The sequence below is a fragment of the Sylvia atricapilla genome, chromosome 10 (genome assembly GCF_009819655.1).
Source record: "Sylvia atricapilla isolate bSylAtr1 chromosome 10, bSylAtr1.pri, whole genome shotgun sequence".
NCBI lineage: Eukaryota > Metazoa > Chordata > Aves > Passeriformes > Sylviidae > Sylvia > Sylvia atricapilla.
The window spans coordinates 9,723,466-9,740,949 of record NC_089149.1 but is presented as its reverse complement, the minus strand read 5'-3'; the positions used below and the strand labels follow the sequence as shown (position 1 = coordinate 9,740,949).

Genomic DNA, 17,484 nt, shown 5'->3' with positions numbered 1-17,484 from the left:
CTTCAGTGGAAGCAGCTGGGCAAGATGGCATTTATTAAGATGTCGCAAAGGGTGTGGCCTTTTAATGTCATCAATCCTTAAGTTAAAAAACGTAAAGCGGTTGTTACATTTCCCACTTAGCGGAGATCTGTGCACTCTACCCTTGTTTTGCTGCTGGAACGGGCCCGACTCACAGCCAGCAGCCGTGAGCGATGCTCACCCAAAAACCAACCCGTGACACCCCGCTTTGGCGGGAAGACGGTAATTTTGAACAGTTTCAGCAGGTGTCCAGGCGTGTCCGGGGCGGCGGCCCCCTTGCTGGCCGCCCCGAGGCGGGCGGGAAGAAGAGGCCCTGAGGGGAGCCCGGCTCGGCTCGGGCTCGCACGGGGCGCGCGCGGTCCCGGGGCCGCCGGGCGGCGGCCGCGCATGCGCCCCTGCCGCGCGCTCTGGCATGCGCTGTCCGGCCGGGCTGTGGCGGGGAAATGGCGGCGCCGGAGGGCGGCTCTGCCGCGATGCCCGCGGCTTGTCCCGCTCCGCCTGGTCCCTCGGCTCCCGGCTCTTGGAGCCGCTCCTTGGACCGAGCCCTGGAAGAAGCGGCCATCAGCGGGAGCCTCAGTTTGAGCGGCAGGAAGCTCCGGGACTATCCGCGAGCCAGCGCCGCCAACCACGATCTCAGCGACACCACCCAGGCTGGTGAGGGACAGGGCGTGCGGGGGCCGAGGCAGCGGGGAATGGGAGCGGGGGCTCTCGGAGAAGGTCTGGGTCCCTGGCTGTCCAGCCAGCCCCCCGCTCACGACTGAGTCTGAGGTGACCAATATGCTGTCTCTTCGTTAGATTGAAGCTGATTTCGCCTCCTTCCTTCGCTCTCCGCCCTTCCTCTCCTCGGCTGAGGCAGGATGGAGAAGCTGTGGCAGGGTTTTTCCTCTGCCCTTTTGATGAGATCTCTCCCATTTGCAGGGAGTTTTTTCTTTTTCATCTCTGCTGTAAAATGTTTCCCTTATGGGGAACATTTTTAAAGAGCGTTGTGAGGTTTTTCTCAGTATTGCTGTTGTGGTTTTTGCCAGTCTTGTTCTTGCTCTGATGCATCTATATCTGAATGTGTGTATGTATGCACAGACGTTTGTACCCTCATAATCTCTCATCTTTTCCTGCTGACACGGGAAAACAGCTTTCAAAGAAGGGCTGTCAGGTGTGTGTATGCCAAAGAAACTTTCTTGTAGGTTCTTGTGCTTCTATTATTGTCGTTTCAAACAACCATAAGGAGCTATGAAAGATACTGTGAATGTAATCAGAGCCGTTTAATTTTTTTCTCCTGTATAACATGGATTTAAGGATATTAAAGGTTATTAATTACTTTACAAGATACAGTAAGCAGTACGGCTTTTTTCCTCTCTGGTCCTTAAATGTGTTCATAAGAATGGACTAAAAAAGGTATATTTTGACTGTAAGTCCCTTCATCAGAAGTGAAAACACATTTATGTTTGCCTGCTACTGTACTCAATAGAGAGGCGAGACTTGGGAAATGAGAGTTTGTGCAGGATGTAGAGATCTTCTTAATACTTGATAGAGATCAGGTTTAGTTTATTTTGGTTGTGCAGTTGGACAAGTGAAGTCAAAGTAACTTTAAGAGGTTTCAAGGTAACTTTAAAATATGCCATCTGTTTGTAGCTTTGAAATCTAGTCATTTAGACTTTTTAGTATTGTGTTGTAGCTTGAAAGCTTAGAAATAAGCTTCCATCCTCACTTTTTTTTTTTTTCAAGTTGCCATGTCTGTTAGTGTGTTGGCTACACTGTCAGTTAAGTAATTCAAAATGAAACCTTCTTTGAAATTGTCTTGACTTCATATTCTGTCCTGTAACATCCTACTTATGCAAAAATCTGTCACTAACAAAAGAAACACTCATGAAAACACAAGCAAATCTTGAGACAAGAGTGGTTTGTTTGCTTGTCTTGAACACATCTATACATAGAAAACGCTTCTTGTTGGGATATAAATTTGGGGGGTGTTTTTTATTTCATTTGTACAAGTGCAGTTGCACAATGAACGTGTAGGGGTCTGATCTGTAAGCAAATGCAGCATACACATTTGTGAGGGGTTTGGGCTTTTTGTTTATAGCACTATTCATTTACTGTACTCTTAAAACAATTTGTGGGAATTCTTGTTCCCACCAAGGTTCCCATCTATTGTGATGAATATTTGCATTGTCGTTGTTCAAGAAGCATTAAATGCTAATAAGCAGCAGTGCATGCCATACACTTTTGTGCATTTATCATCACAATGAACCTTAGAAAAAAGCTAGAACTGTTCTTAAGTTGTAAAAAGCAAAGCTTATTGAGTGTGTGTGGGGACACACATTATGTTTAAATTCTCTGTTTTGAAGGCTGCTGTGAATAACTTCATCTTGTGCTATTTTTTTTTTTTTTTTAGCGTGGTCTGTTCTGTGGACTTTTTTGTTTTAAATGGTGCTGGGCACGGTTTTGTTGATGGAAAGCTTACAGCTCTTTGGGACTAGCCACAAATAATGTGATACAATGTATTTGTATGTTCGGTGTTGTAAACACTTTGAACAACACCCCCACATTGTAGACTCCCAAGAACCCTCCTACATGCTGTGCCACAGACTCCAAGCACATGAGGTGCTGCATGCCTCTATTCCATAAAAATGACTGGAATTGCTCACAAACTGCAGATTCAGTTACAAAACTGAAGATGAAAGAACGATATACAAACCTTCCTCCTCATGTGCCAGAATAGACACCTCTCTAGTGTGAATCACCTACTGATACAGCTAATTCCCGTTCCTGTAGCAATAAAAGTAGCTGCATATCAGTGTAACCACATTGATGCTTAGGAGGTGGGAATGAATCACATCCCTCATTAATGTAACTACCCTGCTGTAAAACCAGGATCTCACACTGCCCGAAGCCCCAGCAGAGCCGCTGGCCTTGCCTGGAAGCTGCTCTCAATGCAGGTGAACCAGCAAAGTGGGTCAGTAGGAACAGGGTGTTAGAGATCAGAAGTTTGATCAGGTTTAGTTGGCTGCTCTGTGTGGATTTTGAGGTTGTTGGTGGGTGATGTCAGCCATAAGGTGCATTTCCAGATGTTAAATCAGTGGGATGATCACATTCGTTGGACTTTGTATGTGTTCAGATTTGACTAATACTAACCTTGGTGCTCAAGCTGTAATAGCTTCTAGGTACCATTCTTAACCACTCACTAAGCAGTCACCAGAGCAGCAAAACTACGTCAGGTTTGCTGCATTTAAGTTTTTACTCTCAGAACTGAGCATATAACTTCGGCAGGCAGTAAAGCAGTAGTGAGTTTCTAGTTGTTTTGTACTTTGTCTGGAATTAAGATGACATACAAAATCAATCTGAAGATGAGATAGTCTGTGCTGGAAAGCTTTGGCGTGGATTAGCAGGAAGGTAACTTCCTACAGTGTGTGATGCAGTTGTCCATCTCATGTTCTCGTATGTGAGGGATGGTGCACGTGTAAGAAATGCAGGGTAGCAACAACTAGTAACTTAGATACTGAAAAAGTATCTCATTCATTCATATTCCTCCCTTACAGCTTAATTGGACTTTTAGGAAGTGGCTCAGGTTTACAAAACTCACTGATGGTAAAGAATGAGCAAGCTTCTTAATTTTCAAATGAAGGATATGCTTTCATACTTTTTCTTTTCATTTTCTTTAATTTACTTTAATTTATCATTCATTTAATACTTTAATTTATCATTCATTATCTCTCCCAATTTTATCTGAGTTACAACCCATTTGTTCATTCCACTCATGTTCTTGACCACAGCACAGGAAAAGGAAGGGCTATAAACCACCTGAGTTAAATGTGAAAGGAAGCACAGTTGCATTTTGCCAGCATTAATGTAGATTCTGATGTCATTATCTGACAGCTTTCCCAGTGGCCTAAAGCATACATTGAGCAGAAAAGTCATTTGTCAAACCCTCCATGACAGCTGTAATTACTTAAACCACTCACTGTCTCCTTTTTTAAAGGAGAAGATGGGAATATGTGGGTTTATGCAATAAAAGAAATGTCCGTTGTATGGAAATTGAGTAAGATAATTACATGCAGCTCACTATGTCTTGTTTCTGGAATATATTAGTAGTAAAAAGGAATAGAAGGACTCTGAAACAGGAAGAATAAAATGGTCTTTGGCTGTGCCTTTTCAATAGCTTTGCCAATATGGCATCTCTGTAGTTTGGTTCTTACTAGCTCTCTGTAGAAATGATACAATCTGACCATAGTGTCACTAAAATTTCTATATGCCAAGTGCTTGCATGAATCCAGAAGGACTGCAATGAGTATGTGAGTGTTCTGCAGTAAAGGTCTCGCCGGTCTTTTTCATTCCTGCCAGAAGTTCAGCTGATACTGCCTAATGAAATAAAAAATGGCTTGGGAAGCACAGCATGGCTCAGATAGCAGTGGCCCTGTTACCCAAACGTTTGTTCTTAAAGCCACAACAGCACAGTCAAAACCAGCCTAAAAGTATTTTTTTTTAATCACTTTGAGTTACTGTATTTGGAATGTAAACTTACTGTGATCTTGAAGGTAACTTGGAAGGAATTGGATTACTATTTGCTCAAATCTCAGACTATTTGTCAGCAGTTTACAGTTTTACAGATACTTAAGTTATCTAAAGTTTCAGTATTAAACCCCAAAACGTCATTTGTTAATTGGGTCATTCAGAGTCTTGTGATTGCGTTTGTGTCCTTGTCTCTACCCTTACCAAAACCCAAAGAGAAATGCCTTGTCCAGAGGTTCTAGTAGCTGTAGGAGTAAGAAGGAGGGAGGATCACAACCCTTCCCCTGACTTTGGGCAGTAATCCAGCTTGTTCCATTCAGCTGCATTTTTTTGGTCTTAGCTCCTACTTGTGTCAGTTTTTGCTTAATTTGATTATTGCTCCCTTTTGTTTTTGTTCTTGTTGTCTTCCTGTTACTGTACTGGGAAGTCTTGATCTCGTGTGGTCTGCATATAAATACTGGCAATTCTTGGTCTAATGGAGTCATCTGAGAGTGATGCTTTGGTAAATTGCTAAATTGAGGTCAGTTCTCTGGTTTGCTTTTTTTTTTTTTTTTTTTTTTTTTGGTTACCCTGAAAACACAGAGAGCACTAGACTGTGCTAGTTTATAGTTCATTTTTGTTGAATGTGTTGGGTTTGGATGGAGACCTGAGGACTGCAGTAGTGCTCAACTGTTCTTGGCACACAGGAAGTCTTTTTGCCTAATGTTTTATGGCAACTGGGAAAATGCAATCTGAGCTTGTAGTTTCTAATCCTTGTGGCAGTAAAAGCAATCCATGACATTCAGAATGCCTTTGTTTAGTGAGTTTATCTTTTAAAACAAACAATAAAGTCCCACCATTAAATTTTACTACCAGTGAGCTCTTGTAAATAGTGTTCAGTGGTGTTGCATGTGTTTCTAGTTACTTCCCTAGTCCTCCCCTTCCTTGACTCCATCATGATCAGATTTAATTTGTTTTAATACTGTCCTGTCTGCATATGCCCTTGTAGTTATATTTTTTGAGATAACTGTAACTATGTAAAACGAAGGAGGGTAGGGATTCATTGTTGAATATATTGAGCCCTGCTGTCACATGAAGGACAAATCACAATTTAGGGGAATAAGGAAATATCTGTGTTTCTTTTGTGGTGTTTCCAGTCCTGTTCACCTGTGGTTCTACCTGTGCTTGGAGGTAGAAAATTTATCCTGGTTAAATACTCCCTGAAGACCATCATAAATATACAGCCTAATGTGATCCAGGTTCTATGCTGATTCCAAAAGGGGAAGTTCTGTCTTCATCTCCTGCTACACAGTCTAACACCAGCAATCCTAGTGCCTTCCAGCAAGCTGTTTCATACTTGTCTGGCTGAAAATCGAGCCAATAACTGCTTGTATCAAATCCTTGGACAGCTCCCTACGTTTTCAGGTGTGTGTGAATGCCAGCAAATGGAAAGGATGGAAGCACTGCATGGATGATGAGAAAGAGAGGGTATGTTTTAGCAGATGCATTTGCTTAAATTATCTTGTGCCAATTGTGAAATCACACCTTAACTCTGGTTTGTGACCTTTTACCACTGATCTGCTGTAAGTCTGGTAATAACTTCCTGTCAGACAATGTGTTGGCCCTTGACTCAATGAGCGTAAGAATTTTTTATTCTACAATATGACTTACAGAATTTAATTTCATTCAGTGAAACTTTACTACTGGTAGGTTTGGCTCTTGTGCATTCATTTGGCAAAACACATTATTTTGTGTTAGTAGTTTTAAACTGATGGTTCAGGTTTAGAATGCAGTAGATGTAATTGGTTCATTCAATAGAAGAACCAGCAGTAAAGAATTAGTAACAACAAACACTGCAAATTATGTAGCATGTGTTAAAAATAAAATTACATGGTAGCTAAAAAAAATGCTATAATTCAATTCAAGGGTTCTCTCTGTAATAACAAATCAGGCTTGGATCTCAAGATTTCTGATGCTGGCCAAACAGCTTGAATGAATTGCAGTTGTGTATTTATCTGAAGCCATGGGCTGTGCAGGGTGCTTCCTTCTTCATCTGCTGTGTCCCTCTCTCTGAAGTGGAGGAGTGGAAATCCATTCATGTTAGAAATGTCTTGTGGTTTGATTTATCACTGCATCAGAGTTAAAAGTATTGCCTTAATTCTCTGAATTACAGATCCTTAGGGAAGATGCAAAGGGTACAACATTTTGGTCTTTTCTTTATAGGACTATTGTGCCTAAGTTAGTACTTCTGTATATGTGCAGGAAGAGGTTTAATGTTTCAGCTCGAAGTCCCCAGAATTATCCCAATAGTCCTTGACTTCAGCCTCACTTAAAATTCTACACTACAAACTGCTTCTTCCACTGACAGTGAGGAGTCTTTTTTCTCTTCAGTTGATAATGTTACTGGTTGGAAAGTTAAAGTATTTACAACTCATAACCTTCTCCCAATGAGCTTCTGGCGCTCTAAAATGAGGATATGCCAAAAACCCCAAACTTGCTATGCAGCCCAGGTGTTGGCTGCTGGAACATATGGTTTGTAACCATAATGTGCTCTGTGCAGAGGGCAGGAGGATTAGGGATCATCTATTCAGTTCCACCCACCACCCCCGCATTGTTCAGTGACCCATGTGAATTTTAGTTTCTTTATTCAGCTTATTGTGGAAACTTAGCTTTGAATACAGAAACGTGTTATTGTTGCCTTGGGCTTTTGGGGAGTGCTCCAGACTATTGAAAAGTTTTCAAACCCTATTTTTCATGTAATCTCTGTGCAGTGAAGCATGGTAATGTTACTGCATTTTATATATTTGAAGATTGGAATGGTACAAAGTTTGAAGGCATCTGCTGATTTGGGGTACCAAAATTTAAAATACTTAGTGCCTGAACTTATAGGCATTATTTTTAATGTAGCTTTTAATACCTTCAGATGCTTCGGTGACTTCTCAGAAATACTGGGAATCAAGCCCAACAACTAGAAAAAATGTGAGTAATTACTATATTTTTGAAAGATTAGTTTAGAAAGTTTGCTTAGTATTATGAAAGACATACAAGGTACTGACAGTATGCAATCTATTTTTCCAAAGCAGTGTTCACTACTTTCAGGTTAACCAGCTCTTTTTCTCTATGTAATTCCCTGGGGTTTTTCCCTAATGGTTTTTCAACAACACTCTGTTTTATATGACTTCGGCTGTGATCAGTCCCAATTCTTACAGTCATTTCATCTTGTCTGTAAAGTCTGCTTGAACAGAAAAATTCTGAAGAAGAATGAAAAGTGGTATGTGGTTTTTAATTAAAGACATGGACAGTAGATATGGACAGTAGATATGCACAGGAAACAAGCAATTAAAGTTCTGTGGGCATCTCTGATCATAGACTTTATCATCCTTGTGCTTGATTTAGCAGTATTACGTAAGTTTTTAACCGAGTTTTTTCATTATCAGTTTGTTTTCCAGGTTGCTTTCCTGATGCTGAATTCTAAATTCAGGCTGAGTTTTAGTCAGAGATGCAGTCTGAATTTTCTAGAACGGTGAAGTGGAATAAAGCTGGGATCTGTGTGGCTCGTCAGGACAGTTCAAATCTTTATGTTTCTCTTACATGAGCCAGCAAGATAGCAGGAGGTTGTCATTCCCTGGAACTTGTTTGTAGGGTGAGATGCTGTACTTCCAAGTTGTACAGATATTTGAGGGCAGACGTGGTGTCTTGAGCAGGTCTTAGGTTCTGTATTTGGGTGTTCTGGAGGTGATTATGTTCTACACAGGTTCCTCCCTGTGTTCATGTCACGTATCTTGTTCCTAGCAGTGTTTGTTATCTCAGTTCTGTCTCTTCTGCCCACATTGTTTTTCATCTCCTTTATCCCAACCTCCATGTTTTAACACTTTGTTCTTTCCTTGTTAATCTTGCCTGGTCTCAAGTGCCTCTCTCATCACCAACTCTAGTCTTCTCCAAGTTGTCAGCATGATAAAAAGATGAAAAATATCTTTTAAAGCCAAGGAGTAAAATAATTTTAGGATGCTGATGAGCCAAGTAATAATTTGAACATGCTTAATTCATGATTACTGTTATTTATGGTCACATATATTACCCTTTAGTTCAGTCATAGACAAGGCTTCTACTGGTCTTTGGGCTGGTGTCAGTCACGCTGTTCTCAGGGACTGAATCACTTGAGCACAATAATAGCAGGACAATTAGGAGCTTGTCATTGCATTGGTCCCAAGCTCAGCTATGGAATAAATGTTTTTGTAGAGGGCCACGACTGAATGTGGTTATGAGCCATAAAATATCTGCTATTTCCTTTCATTCTGCTGGCTTGCAAAGGACTGGGGAGATTTGTGCTTAGCAAGGTAAAAAAATTATCTTTGGAAGCCATCTCTGCTAAAACAGCAGGTCAGCCATTGGAGCTGTAAACTTCCTGCAAATATTCAGATATTAGATATTTCATGGCTCTGTTCTGCTGGGTGCAAATTGTGTCACATCATTCAGAGATGGCTGTGTGTCAGAAGATGGTTACAATTATCATTAAAAGTTAGTGTGGAAATCCCAGGAGCTTCAGTGTTGGTAACAGTCATCAAACCTTTATTGGTGATTAGCTCAGAACTGGCTTTGTGTTCTGAGTGCGGTGAAGGAAATCACACTCACATATTTCTAATGCTCATGATCTGGCTGTGAATTATGTAACTGACTAATACAGATGTGATATTTTAAACATCTGTCATCTCTGCTTTCACAAATGTGGTAAAATGAGAAACCTGTCTGTTAGGTTCTTTTATTAACATTATTGCACTGCAGTTTCTGTTCAAAGTCCCTCTATTGCCCTGTAGTGGTTAAGAAATAAGTCTCTGGAAATTCCATTTGAAAAGCATGTTATCAGTTTGAAACCAGACTGCTTAAGTAGCTGTCCACATATAAATAAAATTAAATACTATTCAGTTCATATTCCTTTCACTTAAAACACACTTCTCTTTGGATGCATAAAACAAAAGCAAAAAAATACAGATTTTCATCTATAATACAGTTGTTGCCCCAATGCTTCCAAGATTTGCGGTATATAAGTGGAAGAAAAACTTTCCACAGTTTTAATAATGACTGTTATTGTTTCTAATTAGATTTTCAGACAGAACTGTGATTTAAAAACCCCAAACTAGCTTCAGTTTTATCCTTGCCATATGGTACAGTTCTTTTCAATTCTTGACCGTGCTGAAAATGTTACAAATAGAAATACAAGGGGTTTTAGAAGCATACATTGCTTCTATAATGAGCAGATTCTGGGATAATTCAAATGAGGTGGGTTCTGTCTGTTTTGGGGAAGGGATTTCCTCTTCTAATGAGTGTCTGCAGCACATGTCCCTGGGGCTTTCTCAGTATAGTCAAGAGAAGTGTGTCTGGTACCTGACAATTGCTAGGGATAACAGAAACAAACAAACAAACAAACCTGAGTATAACCCTGAGATTTTCAGTTCTCCATTCTGTGGGCTGGCTGCCACTTCACCCTTGGAGAAGCACTTTATACTTCTGTTTTCCTCAGCTGGAGGTGTTTCAATCTGCTGAATACTGGTGTGCGTTTAGCAGAAAGTGTGTTCATACTTATAGTGTGCGTTTTAGATTTGCCTGTTCTATTTCCATTCTGGTTTGGACAATAAAGAAATCCTTCTATACTGCATTTCCCAACTCTTCGTATGTTGCTTTCTTTATTTTGTGTGGGGCATTCTGCTTCCTTCCTTTGTGTGTACCATGACACATCCTTATGTCAGAGGCATTTAGAGAAGACCTTGCTTGGTGTATTGTTTTACTTCTCAGGCAAAAGCATGTAATTTTGAAGCTGGAAAGCACAGTTTGTGTACCATGAAGAGACGAGAAAAAAGAAATTATAAGCCATCCACCTTATGTGGGGGACTTTCTTTTTAATCTCATTTCAAGTTTTATATTGCGTATAAGTGAATTCATTAAAACAAGTTTTTCATATGCCTTTGTATTTTATTTCCATGCCAGATGATTTGAAGCTATGTGACTACATTACATAATATCATAAAATTGAGCCTTGTGCAGAGGAGCCATTCCAGGTATAATGTTGCTATTAATTGTTTCAGGTGATGTCAAACTCCAGTGGCAAACTTTCATTACCAAATGTTTTTGGTCAATTTATGGCAACTTGTCGTATGATCCTGCCACTCTTGCTATCTTACTGTGCATCAGTGAAATGCAGTACTCTCTATTTCTTTTACTTAGCATTTCTTGTCACAGTTAAAACAGTTGTTTCTTCCTTTGCCATAGGTGCCAATTAAATAAAAAAATCTTGTTTGTTAAATAGTATCAGGAGAAATACAAACTAAAATAGTTTTATTTTAAAATATAGTTTGTGGTGAGACAAGTTTCACAAGTTTCTCATTCTTTCTTTCTAGTGGCCAGGGAGTTTTATTTTACTTCTGTTAGAAGCAGAGATGCATTTCTGTTCCTCTGCTGATCTCAGGATAGATTTTCTTCATCATATTGTACTTACAGTAATGAACTCATTATTACTTTCAGGGCAAGAGAAATACTGCCACTATTTTTAGTGCTTTATCATATTTTTTAATTTTTTTTATGACTTCAAATATCCTGCCTGACTCACATTTATCTACTCTTATTCCTTTTTATTTTTCTGATAATTTCCATATTTATACTGAAGTTAGATAAATCTTTTAATACTCTGCCATTTTTATGAAGCTGTTCAAATGTTGCATATCAGGGCCTATATTTTCAGTGTATAACCAGCCCTTCCAGTTTGCTGTGTGTGGTTCAATGGCTTCTTTCCTATTCAGTGAATATCAAATCTGTAATTTCAAGACTCTAAAGTTTTCCAGTACCCTTGCTGTATCAAAGCCCTTCTCTATCTCATCTCATCTGTGCAGACTTAAGGAAGTTGTTAAAGCTGAGTTATTTGTATTAAATCTATTGACTAAAATCCAGGGAGTGATTTTTGCATTGGGCTGTTGTTTAGGGTTAGATTTCTTTGGGATTTTTGTGCAGTCTCTGACTATTAATTTGCCTCCTGTTCACCCAAGTTGGAGGCTGTTGACCCTCTTTGTACCCAAGCCTGTTATCCTAGTGAGGTTTTGGGAAAGGTAAGTAGATTGGATAAATAACAAATGTGTGTTTTAACAATACTCATCATTTTTGATAGGAAAAAATAGTAGATGGATCCAGAGGTTTGCACATGGACTTACAATCTGGCAATAGTTTTAGCTCCATTTTCAAGGCTTTTTTAATGTATTTTGCTTTAAATTGATGCTTTTAAAGTTGATCTTTTTTTCAGTTGTGTGGTTCCTTTTAGTACCGAAGGAACTTTATCTAAGGGGCTGGGGGGATGAGTTCATTTACTGCACACTCCCCCTTACTGCCAAATTTGTGAAGCAGTCTTGGAAAATGAAACCCTGCTCTGCTGGAAGTCAGTCAAGTATTTCAGGAGCAGCGGGCAGAAGGCAGTGTCGTGTTGCTGAGGAGCAGTGAATGCTCTCACACGTCTCGAGTGTCTGTGGCCCTGTGTTAGCAGGGCTGAGGCAGCTTCTCTGTAACTTGGAGATGTTTCCACTTGAAATTCTTACATGCTTTCAAATGAACACTTTTTAAATTACAGTTTTATATACATGTGCAGCTAAAAATACCAGCAGTTGAAATAGTCATTATGAAATGGAATAATAGAGATCTCTGGTACTGGAATTCTCGTCGTTGTTGTGAAGTGTGGGCAGTGGCTGCACAGCTTCTCTTCTGTGGCTCAGTGTTTGTCAAGAATTTTTCTAGCAAGGCAAAAAGCTTTCATTTACATCAGTTTGCACTGAGCTAGTATAGATAAAAGTTGTCACAGAACACTGTTTCAGAAAACTGTTTCACTGAAGGAGCTGGAGGAACAGAACCAACCAGCCAAAAATTTTCAAATTAACTACTGCTGTTTGAGATTAATTTTCATCACGGCTTCTTAAGAGCAATATTTACTGTTAAACCTCAACTTAAACATTTCCCTGAAGAGCAATCAGTTTGGTTTGGATTTGAAAAAAATACTTCATTGCAGTCAGATGAGTTTGGATTTTGTTTTATAGAACGTGTTTGCTTTCAGCATTCATAATGTTAATTTTATTTTGTGAAAAGAAGTGCATACAATTAACTTCAAATATTAATTGGAGAATGTAACAGTCATTTTGATAGCCTTGCCACTAGTTTTTAGCCAGCTTACCTTTTTTTTAAAAGGTGAAGATGTGTGGCATGGTGACTGCCAGTTCTGTAGCCTTTGATCCATGGTAATGTCTGCATGGTGTGTTTTTGACTGAAGATGACTTTTATGGTTTCCAGATTCAAAATTTATTTCATATTTTAAACATATGTTTTGGCAATTACTGCCATTTACCTCCTCGTTTGGCTGTTCCCTCTGATATGGGATATTTTCCATGCATATCCTATCCTGATGTTTTATTTCTTGACACTAAAATGGCTTGTACTGCAGAGATGACCTTGTAAGACTCCAGCTCTCTTTCTAGAATTCTGGCAATAATTGTCCTATTGAAATTGAAACACTGGTTGTGTAAAGTGTAACAGGCTTTTTTTGTTAGAGATGATGTCAGCATGAGAGATGGCCTCAAGGAGCCATTAAAAGAACATAGGACTTTTGATTGTTGGACTTCATTGACTTTTCTCCTCAGTAAAGCACAATTCTGCAGAAGACGGATCAGTGTCTGTCTCAGTGGTATGAGACACATTTGGTGACTTTACTGTGCAGTCTGATGAAGCTATATCTGAGTGCCATAAATACAGAGGCACTTTATTAAGAGTGTCAGAGAAATGCAGTAATAACAGGCATAAAAATTTATAGAAATGCTTGCCTTTCTCTGAAAGCAATTGGCCTTTTTATGTGAAATTACTCATTTTGCTTTTTAGGACCTTTGGATTTTCAGTTCTGGTTTGTTTCTAACTCTTCCCTTAAGACATTTTGGAATGCATTCACAGCTAGCATTTTTCTCCTTTATTGTCTGTCCATCTATTGCAGACTTTATTCTATCATTCGATTTAAACTGTTGTGGAAAAAAAGGACTACAGTGATACATTTTGAACTGATTGGTAAAATATATTGGGGGAATATGCAGAATTAATGTGACAGTAGGTAAATAGCAGCTGTTATATTAGCAGACATATTTATATGTGAAAATGCTTGTAGATTAAGAATTTTATGCCCAGTATTAAGATGAATTGAAACTTTTAGTAAAATAAATAGTTGAATGGTAGAAATAAGAAGTCTTTGTTAGTTGCATTTTATGTTTCCAGTCCTCCTGACTGACACATTCCTCCTTCTTTTATTCCATGACAGATTGTCCTTCCCCAAGTTACGGTTTGCTCACAGAGCTGTTCGAATAGCTGAATATATGAGATATTTTACTGATTGAGATGGAAGATAGGGCAGAACATCCAGCAAAGTGACAGCACCAGACAATCTTCCTCACTCATGATCTTTTCAGGTGTGATTCTTATGGCCATGAACAGGTTCTTGAGGGTCGTTTATCAATGCAGTTGATGTACCTGGGATGCCTAAGCTGAGTGTGGAAGGACCACCTTGGACAGTGTGACTGTATTCAGAGGGCACTGTGCTGCCTTGCAGGGTTTTTCTAGCCTGGCTCAGTCCTTTCTAGAGCTTCTTGACACTTCTGTCAGCAGTGTCATTGCCTATGACTGTACACTCTCTGCATTTGGTTTTATATTAACCTGTGGTATTGCTTTGCCCTGCTTATCTGACCCTTCCTTTCCCTCTCTTTTATGAATAACCGAAGGTGGCTATGGATTTTAAACTACAGACTATGGTATCTAGCCTAGTATCTGAAAGTCTTATCGTGGAATGGAGGAAATAATATTTATCATAGTCTTGACTTCCTGTCCTTTATGTGAGGAGTTATATGTGCGGCATAGTTTCCTGGCAGGAGTCTTTTCTATTTTTTATACCTGCTTCTGTGCATTGCCTTTGGTTCATACTGAGTGCCCCAAGACCTTGAAGCCCTCTGAGTGCTTACTGACCCAGTCTCTGGACCGTGAGAAAAATATGGTACTTTTAACTTACAGAAGTAAGGAAATGTAAAGTTGCCCTATAGAACACAGAGCCTTCTCTCCTTTTGCTGAGAGCAGACATCTCCCTGTTCTGCTGCTTCAGCCCCTGCTCTGGAGGTGGCAGCGTGCACTGTGTCCTGTACTGAAGTTTATTTTTGAGTACAATTTACCATGGTGTGAGGACAAGCAGAGCAACATTAGCAAGCTTTTAATTAAAAACAAGATAAAAGACGTGTAGTCAATGACTTGACTTTCAAATTCAGCATTCCAACTCGAGCCTGCAAAAGAACGTGTTCAACTGAACTGTTTTGCAGCCCTTTGCCACATTTGTTCCTGTTTCTGCATGGCAGCTCAGCTCCCCTCTGCACCACAAACCAGAGCACTGAGAACAAGTTGCTGTAAGTTATGAACTGACAGCCAGGTTAGTTCTGCCCCTGTGGACATGACAGATTATGCTCAAGTCTTGAGCCATCAGATGTCTTGAAGTGTTCATGGGAAAGTGAAGAGGTGTTGAAGTGAAAGGTGAAGAGGTGGTGAAGAATATGAGGAATTGTTTTGTGATTGGGAGAGTCCATAGAAGGGGGAGGCATGTCAATGTTTTTGGAGGGAGTATGTCCATATTTGTTTATTTGTTTGTTTGTTTTTTATTCTCCATGGTCCTGGGTGTGAGAACTGAGAAAAGCAGATGTCTTAGATAAAAATAGATGATGAAGAAATACAGAAGAGGTAAATTTTGGTTTTTGTATGCTGGGAATCAAAGCAGCAAATCTGAACCATGTAATGATTTTAAGTGATTATGTTGCAGTAAGACATTTACAAAATGAGCTTAGTCTCCTTTGTTTTTAGCCAAGATGGTTGCATAATGCTATGAGAAAATGGAATGCTTGAGTAATAAAGACTTTGATCTGATTCAATTCAAAGTAATATCTGCTTAAAATATCCTGATGAAAGATTTTCTTTCAAAAGTTGTTTTCTTACTTCTTCTTTTCTCAACTCTTTGTTAAGTCAAGACTTCAACTTATTTGTCAAAGTGCTGATAACAGCTAATTTAAGGAAATTGTGCTGCCAAAGGAAGTCACTGCCCTCATATATCCACTAGAGAGACAGTTCATGTAAGTCCTCCCCAAGTTAGCTTCAGGCAAAATTTGCAAGAGTAGTTTAAACAACTTCAAAAATCATGTGAGCTAACTTGACGGTTTTTCTGCCTGATGTGAATTGGGAAATGCTCACACAAGCATTGCAGAATCAGTAGCTTACAGCAAAGAGCCAGTAGGGAGGACCCAAGAGAGGGGATAATTTTAAACCAGTAAAGTCAGATCCCAGAGGGTGGGGATCTCCAAGGCTTTCATATATCATTAAACTGTCTTTGTTACACTGTATGAAAGGCTAGACAGGAGGATTTCATGCCATGATTTGACTTTTTTTTTCCTTATTAATTTTAAATCAGCAAGGAGTAGGTTTGGGTCAAACCTAAACAGCTTCTTTTAAACCAGTTTTATCAGTGAAGGGGTGTGTGCTGCCATAGCAGCCTTGTAGGTGTAGTCCAAAGGCTGCTTTCCTTGGAGATAAATACTGTGTCTGTCTTTCTGCATAAAAAAGGCAGAGGGGCCTGCAACATAGCTGGACAATGAGGAACTGAGCTTCCCCTGTTTAACCAGCCTCCCTGAGCTGGAGACTCCAATTCGTTTACTTAGTGATAGATCTTTTGCAAGGTTGCTTCTCCAGCTTCAGCGTAGTTTAGTTTGTTTGGCTTTAAGTTTTAGAGTTGTTTGAAAAAGAGTCGTAATTTTGCTGTTGGATGGGTGCCAAGTTTAGTGAGGAAAGGCACTGAAATTGCCAGAAGAGAGAAGATTGAGGGGTATCTCTGGGAAGTTGGAATCAGAGCACATGTAAAAACTTCTTTAACCATAAAACCCACGTGAAGGGGTTAGAATTAATTCCTGGTTTCAGACATGTATAAGCAGTTCCACTTTGTATCATTTCTGCTGTAGCAGTACATGAGTTGCAATTATTATTCTGTCTGTAATCTGTCCTGTTGTTTACTGGCCAGTCATAAGGCCCAGCTGGCAGGTCACCTGACTTCCTTCTGCCTCCCTTTTAAAGCTTCTGAAAATCTCCCTGCTCATCTGAAAAGTGGTTTCATCTCACTTCTTAAGTGTTTGCTTTGTTCCACTGTGTGCCATCCTTAAAACACCATGGTGTGCATACGAGGACATACCACGCTTTGTAGTGAGGTGCGTATCCATAATGAGCAAAATTTGAGAATAAATCCCTGATCACAGCCCTGTATTTGCTACTCTGAAAGGACCTGTTTTATTAGAAGTGTTTAAAGAACAAAAAACTCAAAACAGCTTCATGGTTGTTGTTAACCATTTAGCCCAAATCCCAGCTACTGCCAGAAGTCCTGGTCTTGTTCTTCAGTACTTGTAAAGCCACATTCTCTTCCTCTCCCTTGTGTTGATGTTAAGAGATTACTCAGCTGCAGCAGGAACTGGATCATGCTTCAGAAGGGCTGAAAATTATTTGTGGCTTTGTTTTTTTTTCAGAATACTCAGTAATGAGACCAAACTGGCAGTGTGGCTGCACATTGGGAGTGCTGGTGCAAAGGAGAGGATGGTAACACATGGCCAGTAAGGAACTGCTCCGTAGGCTGGAGTGGCTGACTGTGAAGCCAGGGTCTACACTGAATAATGGATAAATAATAGTTGACCTAACAGTTTGATCCATTCAGGCTACAGATTTTTCTGCTCTGGAGCCAACAAGAGGAAAAGCAACTGTAGTTGTTGGCATATGAAGAGTTTTCAGTTCCTTGCAGAGACTGGAGCTTGTCACTCTTGCCTTCTCTCCAGTAACCACACAAGAACAACTATGTAATGGTGTTCTGTAGTTATCACTGTTTGGTTTTGGTTTTTAATGAACAAACAATATTCT

The 17,484-nt window shown here is 39.8% G+C and overlaps 1 protein-coding gene across 3 annotated transcripts in view; it reads left to right on the top strand.

Moving 5' to 3' along the window:
- The first annotated feature begins 445 nt into the window (after window positions 1–445).
- Window positions 446–17,484, top strand: part of LRCH3 (leucine rich repeats and calponin homology domain containing 3) — a 62,131-nt gene continuing 45,092 nt past the window's right edge. For all 3 annotated transcript variants that reach the window (XM_066325918.1, XM_066325919.1, XM_066325917.1), the window contains exon 1: window positions 446–672. In XM_066325918.1, coding sequence (XP_066182015.1) covers window positions 462–672 — 211 coding nt within the window. In that variant the 5' untranslated portion in view covers window positions 446–461. The remainder of the gene's footprint in view (window positions 673–17,484) is intronic.